General features: G+C 35.2%; 2 protein-coding genes across 17 annotated transcripts in view; one reads left to right on the forward strand and one right to left on the reverse strand.

The window, feature by feature from the left end:
* Positions 1-7,153, forward strand: part of LOC115238611 — a 212,054-nt gene extending 204,901 nt beyond the window's left edge. For both annotated transcript variants that reach the window (XM_029812594.1, XM_029812586.1), the window contains one exon: positions 6,529-7,153. In XM_029812594.1, coding sequence (XP_029668454.1) covers positions 6,529-6,587 — 59 coding nt within the window. In that variant the 3' untranslated portion in view covers positions 6,588-7,153. The remainder of the gene's footprint in view (positions 1-6,528) is intronic.
* Positions 1-11,394, reverse strand: part of LOC115238444 (probable Ras GTPase-activating protein) — a 304,505-nt gene that overhangs the window by 29,863 nt on the left and 263,248 nt on the right. The window lies entirely within an intron of this gene.

Genomic DNA, 11,394 nt, shown 5'->3' on the forward strand with positions numbered 1-11,394 from the left:
AAAAAATAAAATATTTATATTTTTTTAAGACGAGAAACACAACGTAGGAGGAACAATAAATCTTTAAATATTCTTGAAGTATTATAATTTATATCTTGATTTTTTAAATAATACATATATTTTTATCAAAATTCTGCATATTTTTAAAAATATTTTTTATAAAAAGATATTCTACTTTCGTGTTACTCTTTTATACACACATTCTTAGAAATTAATCCTAGCAACTGCATCACACATCGCGACTTCAATGCGACTCGCCCGCGGCGATGCGGATGCGTCTGCTGTTTACGGCAGCATTGTCACTCGATAAAGCGATCCGTCGTAAATGTTCGTTTATGTGTGCGTATCGCGTCTATACACCAACGTACGGCCACTGCGTATACGCCTATAGATAAGATCGTGATGCTAAGTTCGCTGGTCGGCCGCGTGAAGAAGCAGCCGTGAATTTACGAGCCCGTTGCTGCTCCTTGCCATTACTGTTCTTAAGCTCGCCGAAGGCTTGTCTCGAAAGAGAAATGTCAACGTTAGATAGCGGGTTCGATGTGCCACGTTGCTAAGTAAATCTTACGACAAACAGTTACCAATATTCATTATTTTCTAAGCCTGTTGCATCAATAGATGTTATAAAAAATATATTATTTCGCATCTTGACACAGATAAACAGATATCTCGTCGAGAGAGATTTTATACATAATATAAAGCATATATCTTTTAAATAATACATATTATAAAAAAATAATAGTTCAAGAGCGCGCACACGCGCTTATCTTTTTAATTGTAATCCTTTCATTCTCAATCCTCGCGATTAATATACTCAAAAAAGACACGTGTTCCGTCCGAGCTCTCGAAACGTGCTTCGATTCAATGCATGCACGAGTAACGAGACAAGAGCGTTTCGCCTCGTCATTGACTCTTATTAGGGACTATCCACATCTCTCGCGAGGTCTTGCACGTGTCGTATTTTGCACCCGTCTCTCATCGAGGAACACGCTACACGCATCCTTTTGACTTTGCACAACGTAATGTTCCACTCTCTGTCGCGCGACAAAGTGGGATCGACGATCGAGATTTTCCGGTTGATCGCAAGATGATTGCTCGGATTAACGAGCGGCGTAGACGCTCTATCCTTATCCCTGCGCGCCCGAGTTTATTAGAGAGGCGCGAGAGATAAGCGTACCTTACAATGCGCCTGCATACTGATACGATGGCGACTGATTATACTCAGCTGTTTAGATAACGAACGGCGCACCTTCAAGCTAAGAGATTTGCGAGAGCTACTTACCGCGGGAATAATCTCCACGCTAATCTTTTCTAATTGAGAAAACGCGCCATAGAAAGTCCGCCGTGTTAATTCATTACTCTTAAGGATAATTGAATCAGTCTCGTTACAGTCTCATAAAGGATAAATCTTTCAGCAGTAGAGTTTTGCAATTATAAATTATGATCCGAGGTCTCTTTTCACACAAATATTGCTATATAAATTTTTATTTAAACTTCTATCTTATCGTAGTATATATAAATTTATTCTTAGCCGTGGATATAAAACGATGCTCAAAAATATGCGATAGTTTATATAGCGCCGAGATAAAAATAATTCTCAACTTTCATTCGAAACTTAGATGGAAGAATATCGACCTTCTCCAACGAAATGTCTCGAGCTGCTTCCACGTTCCTGTCGACGCTTGGCACTTAGCCAAAAATGTCTCCTCGATAGATGAGAGAGTTATTCGGAGGACAATGCACTCGTCTAAGATCCGACAATGCATTATCCAGTCCGTCATCTCTCTCACTCTGTGAATTTCTTTTAATAAATCATCAAAAGATTCCATCGAAATCGATGGCGACAACGCTTATATCTAATCAACCAAAATAATAAAAAAAAATTTGAGCCTCCATATATCTTCCTTTGACATATTAAATAAATTAATCTCTTTTGTTAAAAGACATATCAGCTTTTAATATTAATTGTGTGTAAACTCAACATTAATTTCATAAATGATTTATAAATCATATATCGCGAATATATATAACAAAAACACAACTCCCTATAATATAAATAAAGTTAAGAAAATTAATTACTTTACTATCAAGAAAGAATGATATTTTTCGACTTATCGTTAATTTAGAACTTGTGCAGGAACAAAAAAAAAATATAAATCCATATAAATTATACATGTAAAAGAAAAAAAATATCTCAATCAAAGTTTACAAAGAAACAGCGACTGCGCAGAGCATCGGTGCATTATCGGCTTCAAAGGAACATCGATGAATCGATCATCGACATAAACATTTGCCGATACGACGGACAGCACGTGCGTAGCACGTTTTTCTCCATTCTCGCTCACACGAACGAAACTTTCACACGAGATGCGCTCGATTGGGGGGGGGGAGGGGGGCAGTTGTACGAGCCAGACGTATCCAAAGTATCAGACACTGGTGGACCGTCGCGGGGTCGAGAGAACGAGACGAACCGATGAGACTCCGTAACTAAATGCGCGGAGTGAGAAGGAGAGATGAAAAGGGAGAGAAAGAAAAAAAAATACAGAACGGGCGACACGGGATGGGGCACTGGCCGTTTCGAAGCAGGATGTGCTGTATCTCATCGTGCGTAAAAGGCCCCGCGGGTATAGCGGGCCCCCGTGATAATCGGAGGCTGAATGATCAGGGGGCCCCGTGACGGGGCAATGGCGTATTCAGGCCGATTGCACTCGATCAAGATGAGTCGACATTGCGTAATAGTAGATTCCATTGCTATTTGATATATTTCGACTCCTATATCTCTCTGATGTATATAGAAACAATTACAAAAGTTTGATTAGTGGTACGAAATATCATTAATTTAGAAAGATCAAAGAAAATTTTAAGGGAAGAATAGATTTTTGATATTTAATTGTAAAATATTTTTTGATAATTAAATTGTTGACAAAAAATTTCATTCAAATTTTAAATTTGATTCTGTGTATGTCTGAAATAGTTGAGAAGGATATATGGAATTAAAGTTACTCTTCGGAATCCAAAAGAGAGGTGTGGGTTGGACTTAATCGGTCGTTTTGGCAAGAGAGTTAGCGCGACTCACCGACAAATCCACCTCCGTACTAATCAGCACGATTAAGAGGTACATACCATTAGTCTGGGATGATTGCCAAATCGGAATAAAAACTACGGCAGCAAATGTGTGAAGATGGCACTTTTAATTTATAACTTTATTATACACTGCTTCGCGGGGGTCTCACAATATCTCCGATATTAGCGATCATTAATACAATATAATGCCATCGTGAGTGATTTAATGCAGGCTCCAATCGGTGAGGATTCACGCGTGTGTATACGCGACTTTTATATGCAAATCTCGTCACTCGTAGATGGGCTTAACGCGACATGTTTACGAGTATCGCAAAGCAATAACTTCCCGCGATTACGAGTAAACGTCAGCGGTCTTGGGGCTCGCGCTTTATTTATCGCACCTTGATAGCTTAGATTTTTTAGACCGGAAACTGGTTCAATTATGTTAAGTATATACTTCCCTGTTCGTACTTGGAATTTACATTGCTGTCTCATTTCTACTAACTAGCTCAAATAATTTGCATATATAACTCAAATAAAATATGTATAAATATATACATTTATTTAGCTGTGGGTAGTTCTTTTCAAATGCATTCTATGATATTGATTACATAGAGTTCAACAAAAAATAACTTAAGTTAAAGAGACTATGAGAAAAAAAATGATTATTCCCTTTCTTATAGATTTATTAATTGTATATTTTTTATTCTTTTCTGTCTAATAAACATTTACAGATCCTTTAATATACATATATATAAACTTGTATCTTTAAATATGTACTTTCAATATATAATTTAAATAATAAATAATAATTTAAATAATAATTTAAATAAATATTTTTAAATCCTCCAGTCATTGCGACTAAATTTTTTTCGGCGTTATCATCGATTACTTCGATTGAATGTAACATGCGTTTCGATGCGCATCCCCGACGTGAGCAAGGACCGAGAAAACCGATATTTTCGCGCCCTGCACGAGCCCTTTCTCGACCCCGCAATTTTTCATCGCCGCGCCGTTTCATCGAAAAACCATCGCGGACTCGATTACGAAACGAATATCGGTGTGATTTTGAGGGCGTTTTCACCTATCCACCGTTCCATTGTCCACCGCGGAATTATTTATAGGCGAGGAATGACCAATCACAATTTACATCAGCGGTTACGCGTCTCAAAATAAGCGACGGTGTGGTTCATTGTGCGCCTCGTCGTAAACATTGGCTCACGTGTATCCCGTCCGTGTTTATGTCCCTTTTTGTATACACGCGTGTGTCTCTCTGTATGCATGTGTGCGATCTCGTTGCGTTTCTGTTGTATGACTGGGTACATACGCGATTTGCAAGCAAAGGCACACATAGTTGCACAAGCCAATCCCGGTCTCCGATTCTCGAGGCGTGAAGAGTAGATCGTGACGATGCAGATTTAATCGCAAGTGTCGAATGATTCTCTCGGGCCACATTGTATTTGAAATGTAATATTGTATAATGCTGTGTTTGTAATAAGAACAGCGTATTTTAGTATTACCGGATGTACTTCCAGCCCAGTCACATGATAAAGAAATTTGCGGAGTTTTAATTTTTGGCTAGTAAAAAATATTATAAAAAAATCTGTTAGTTGTGTCTTGTTTTCGATACATTTTTTGGTAATTAAATCGATATGGATTAAATATGAAAGTCGAATTATATAATTAACCGAAACATATAATTACATAAAGTTAACTCTATATATTCGATGAATTAAATTATTACATTGGATATTTTATCACCAATTTAATTCAATTTATAACGAATATACATTTAATATAAATTATAGCGAATAAACTATATATGTACATCACATACATAAATGCATAAAGAAGTTTAAGATAAACTTTCAAATAACAGACGTCGTTTATTTGTAAACTTAACAAAGACATATTCAATTCTACGTATGGTGCAGTTGGTTTGCGTTCGATACGTCATAACTGCGCCTGCAAAAGCGTTGCTTGTACACTGGGGAGAGACAGCGAGAACACACATTGTAATTCGAATAAATGGATTCCTAAATATCGACATTCAGGACGCTTGGATGCGACTATTGTTCGCACGATCATAAATTCACGCGTATTTTCGCAACCAATCTCTCTCGCTCTCCACAGAGTTGCACATTTAGGGCATCGCGGTTCATACGTACCTACGTAGAGCTGCACATGACAGCGCATAAATTCGAAAGTGTCATTTGTCATGTGAAAAAGTCTAAACAAATAAATTTTCTCCCTATATTTGTATTTTTTCGACGTTAATCCCAAGGATAATATTTCCTCCCGAAAATGCTGAAATTTATTTCGACACGCATGTATAGAACGGACATGGCAATGCATCTATAATTGTTACTTTTGACCTCATAAATCAGAACAAGCTTTTATAATAAATTCTAGATAAATTTAAATGATCCATACACGATTCATAAAAATGTGAAAAATAAATGGTCAATTATAAATTATATAAGTAGAGCTGCACATGACAGCGCATAAATTCGAAAGTGTCATTTGTCATGTGAAAATGTCTAAACAAATAAATTTTCTCCCTATATTTGTATTTTTTTCGACGTTAATCCCAAGGATAATATTTCCTCCCGAAAATGTTGAAATTTATTTCGACACGCATGTATAGAACGGACATGGCAATGCATCTATAATTGTTACTTTTGACCTCATAAATCAGAACAAGCTTTTATAATAAATTCTAGATAAATTTAAATGATCCATACACGATTCATAAAAATGTGAAAAATAAATGGTCAATTATAAATTATATAAATGATGTAAATTAATTTATGTCATAGATATTAATGAAATAAATTCTTCAGAATATATATCAAGATAATATTCTTCTTACACAGATAATAGATACGATTTTCTCTGAATGTCCGTATGGTTAAAAGAAAACTAAAATAATATGCTATTAGGAAACTGTGACAGGCCTCTTGATGAGACAAGCCGACTTGCATTGAATTATTCAGCCGCCATAAATGGAACAGCGTCGAATCGATCCGGCTGCTACTCGCGTTTAATGATTTGCATAAGAAAAGTATCTAGGAAAGTTCGAATATAATACCACGATATACGTCTTTTAACTGAGCCAACATCTTCATAAATATTTCACCGTCCTAGTTTATCAATCAATCGCAAGTTTCTAAGCAAGTGTCACGTTCATCATATATTTCATGGAAACTTTGCAATATGCGCTTGATACCGAGTGACTCGAATAACTTCGGTTACCATCGCCGTTTATGGTCGCTGCACCTGCAGTTTACCATGATACACAATTTAATTTACTATTATTAATCATTAGTACTAACTATAAGTAGCATGATAAATAGTACAATTTCAAATTAGTTATATATACATTTTTATATATTTCAAAGTTTTTATATTTCTTGCAACGGAGAAATACTGTTATACCAAACAAGCCAATCTTTTTTTTTTCAGAACAAAACCATCACCGATTGTCGACGGATGAAATTCGATGCATTATGCAATGTGCATAAACACGAGCGTGCAGTCACTGTGGACAGTATACAAATGAGGTGGGTCTTCGAAGTGTCGACATACGAACAGCATAGGGAAATATCGCCGATTTCTCCGCACGAATCTCTTCCACTTCGAATAGCTCGTCCGCCGTATAATTTCCGCGTCCGAAGCTATTTCTATTTTAATAAAGCCGTTATTTTTTTTTTCTGGCGGGACGCAGCGGCGACCGCGACAGTAGTTTCCGTTCCGCTGCGCATGAAATAAAATGCACGATAAAAGCTTGAATTCTGATGCGCTTTGCTTTAATTAAATTTATCGCCACCGGTCCTAACAATAAAAGCGATTTATATTGTCACGAAATATAATAAAATATTATATATTGTATATATATAATATTGGATTATTCGGAAAGTTTTTTTTCTTGTTTTTTTCCTATGAAATTTATAAAATAAATAAATATAAACCAAAAAAACTTTCCACACAATTCAATATATTTGCCAAAATAATAAAATATACAATAGTAATTTAACATCTTTCTATATTGAAAACTTGTAATAATTTGAAAAATTTTAATATATTTATATTATATATTTTTTTTATAAGAATATGTATTCGTCACTCGTAGATGGGCTTAACGCGACATGTTTACGAGTATCGCAAAGCAATAACTTCCCGCGATTACGAGTAAACGTCAGCGGTCTTGGGGCTCGCGCTTTATTTATCGCACCTTGATAGCTTAGATTTTTTAGACCGGAAACTGGTTCAATTATGTTAAGTATATACTTCCCTGTTCGTACTTGGAATTTACATTGCTGTCTCATTTCTACTAAGTAGCTCAAATAATTTGCATATATAACTCAAATAAAATATGTATAAATATATACATTTATTTAGCTGTGGGTAGTTCTTTTCAAATGCATTCTATGATATTGATTACATAGAGTTCAACAAAAAATAACTTAAGTTAAAGAGACTATGAGAAAAAAAATGATTATTCCCTTTCTTATAGATTTATTAATTGTATATTTTTTATTCTTTTCTGTCTAATAAACATTTACAGATCCTTTAATATACATATATATAAACTTGTATCTTTAAATATGTACTTTCAATATATAATTTAAATAATAAATAATAATTTAAATAATAATTTAAATAAATATTTTTAAATCCTCCAGTCATTGCGACTAAATTTTTTTCGGCGTTATCATCGATTACTTCGATTGAATGTAACATGCGTTTCGATGCGCATCCCCGACGTGAGCAAGGACCGAGAAAACCGATATTTTCGCGCCCTGCACGAGCCCTTTCTCGACCCCGCAATTTTTCATCGCCGCGCCGTTTCATCGAAAAACCATCGCGGACTCGATTACGAAACGAATATCGGTGTGATTTTGAGGGCGTTTTCACCTATCCACCGTTCCATTGTCCACCGCGGAATTATTTATAGGCGAGGAATGACCAATCACAATTTACATCAGCGGTTACGCGTCTCAAAATAAGCGACGGTGTGGTTCATTGTGCGCCTCGTCGTAAACATTGGCTCACGTGTATCCCGTCCGTGTTTATGTCCCTTTTTGTATACACGCGTGTGTCTCTCTGTATGCATGTGTGCGATCTCGTTGCGTTTCTGTTGTATGACTGGGTACATACGCGATTTGCAAGCAAAGGCACACATAGTTGCACAAGCCAATCCCGGTCTCCGATTCTCGAGGCGTGAAGAGTAGATCGTGACGATGCAGATTTAATCGCAAGTGTCGAATGATTCTCTCGGGCCACATTGTATTTGAAATGTAATATTGTATAATGCTGTGTTTGTAATAAGAACAGCGTATTTTAGTATTACCGGATGTACTTCCAGCCCAGTCACATGATAAAGAAATTTGCGGAGTTTTAATTTTTGGCTAGTAAAAAATATTATAAAAAAAGCTGTTAGTTGTGTCTTGTTTTCGATACATTTTTTGGTAATTAAATCGATATGGATTAAATATGAAAGTCGAATTATATAATTAACCGAAACATATAATTACATAAAGTTAACTCTATATATTCGATGAATTAAATTATTACATTGGATATTTTATCACCAATTTAATTCAATTTATAACGAATATACATTTAATATAAATTATAGCGAATAAACTATATATGTACATCACATACATAAATGCATAAAGAAGTTTAAGATAAACTTTCAAATAACAGACGTCGTTTATTTGTAAACTTAACAAAGACATATTCAATTCTACGTATGGTGCAGTTGGTTTGCGTTCGATACGTCATAACTGCGCCTGCAAAAGCGTTGCTTGTACACTGGGGAGAGACAGCGAGAACACACATTGTAATTCGAATAAATGGATTCCTAAATATCGACATTCAGGACGCTTGGATGCGACTATTGTTCGCACGATCATAAATTCACGCGTATTTTCGCAACCAATCTCTCTCGCTCTCCACAGAGTTGCACATTTAGGGCATCGCGGTTCATACGTACCTACGTAGAGCTGCACATGACAGCGCATAAATTCGAAAGTGTCATTTGTCATGTGAAAAAGTCTAAACAAATAAATTTTCTCCCTATATTTGTATTTTTTCGACGTTAATCCCAAGGATAATATTTCCTCCCGAAAATGCTGAAATTTATTTCGACACGCATGTATAGAACGGACATGGCAATGCATCTATAATTGTTACTTTTGACCTCATAAATCAGAACAAGCTTTTATAATAAATTCTAGATAAATTTAAATGATCCATACACGATTCATAAAAATGTGAAAAATAAATGGTCAATTATAAATTATATAAATGATGTAAATTAATTTATGTCATAGATATTAATGAAATAAATTCTTCAGAATATATATCAAGATTATATTCTTCTTACACAGATAATAGATACGATTTTCTCTGAATGTCCGTATGGTTAAAAGAAAACTAAAATAATATGCTATTAGGAAACTGTGACAGGCCTCTTGATGAGACAAGCCGACTTGCATTGAATTATTCAGCCGCCATAAATGGAACAGCGTCGAATCGATCCGGCTGCTACTCGCGTTTAATGATTTGCATAAGAAAAGTATCTAGGAAAGTTCGAATATAATACCACGATATACGTCTTTTAACTGAGCCAACATCTTCATAAATATTTCACCGTCCTAGTTTATCAATCAATCGCAAGTTTCTAAGCAAGTGTCACGTTCATCATATATTTCATGGAAACTTTGCAATATGCGCTTGATACCGAGTGACTCGAATAACTTCGGTTACCATCGCCGTTTATGGTCGCTGCACCTGCAGTTTACCATGATACACAATTTAATTTACTATTATTAATCATTAGTACTAACTATAAGTAGCATGATAAATAGTACAATTTCAAATTAGTTATATATACATTTTTATATATTTCAAAGTTTTTATATTTCTTGCAACGGAGAAATACTGTTATACCAAACAAGCCAATCTTTTTTTTTTCAGAACAAAACCATCACCGATTGTCGACGGATGAAATTCGATGCATTATGCAATGTGCATAAACACGAGCGTGCAGTCACTGTGGACAGTATACAAATGAGGTGGGTCTTCGAAGTGTCGACATACGAACAGCATAGGGAAATATCGCCGATTTCTCCGCACGAATCTCTTCCACTTCGAATAGCTCGTCCGCCGTATAATTTCCGCGTCCGAAGCTATTTCTATTTTAATAAAGCCGTTATTTTTTTTTTCTGGCGGGACGCAGCGGCGACCGCGACAGTAGTTTCCGTTCCGCTGCGCATGAAATAAAATGCACGATAAAAGCTTGAATTCTGATGCGCTTTGCTTTAATTAAATTTATCGCCACCGGTCCTAACAATAAAAGCGATTTATATTGTCACGAAATATAATAAAATATTATATATTGTATATATATAATATTGGATTATTCGGAAAGTTTTTTTTCTTGTTTTTTTCCTATGAAATTTATAAAATAAATAAATATAAACCAAAAAAACTTTCCACACAATTCAATATATTTGCCAAAATAATAAAATATACAATAGTAATTTAACATCTTTCTATATTGAAAACTTGTAATAATTTGAAAAATTTTAATATATTTATATTATATATTTTTTTTATAAGAATATGTATTTTAATCAATAATATTATCGTGTAATGAAAAAAGATGTGGAACAAAGCTGTGTTATTATATGTTCATGGCACACAATACTTCGTATATTCATATTTTTCTTTCAGCTTTTAATAAAAAACGGACCCTGCGATGCGATCTCATAAACCGCAGAAGATGAAAACGCCTCCATGTGTCTTATTCGGTATTCCGAGGGGTAACCGTGTCGCAAATCTCCCCGTCATTTTTCCTGTCTGCATTTTGATAACCTTGTCACCAGCGTTTTATAATCGCAGATTAACGACCACGTCACATGAAATAAATCAAGTAAAATTGATCAGACATGCTAGTTTCATGCGCATAAGTTAGAAGAGTTTATCGGATAAGAATGAGGGTGCATAGACCCTAAAAAACTCGTGCCTTCTATTATTTCTGGCGGGACGCAGCGGCGACCGCGACAGTAGTTTCCGTTCCGCTGCGCATGAAATAAAATGCACGATAAAAGCTTGAATTCTGATGCGCTTTGCTTTAATTAAATTTATCGCCACCGGTCCTAACAATAAAAGCGATTTATATTGTCACGAAATATAATAAAATATTATATATTGTATATACGATAAAAGTGATGCGCTTTGCTTTAATTAAATTTATCGCCACCGGTCCTAACAATAAAAGCGATTTATATTGTCACGAAATATAATAAATATAATAAA

The sequence above is a fragment of the Formica exsecta genome, unplaced genomic scaffold (genome assembly GCF_003651465.1).
Source record: "Formica exsecta isolate Colony F162 unplaced genomic scaffold, ASM365146v1 scaffold115, whole genome shotgun sequence".
NCBI classification, from domain to species: domain Eukaryota; kingdom Metazoa; phylum Arthropoda; class Insecta; order Hymenoptera; family Formicidae; genus Formica; species Formica exsecta.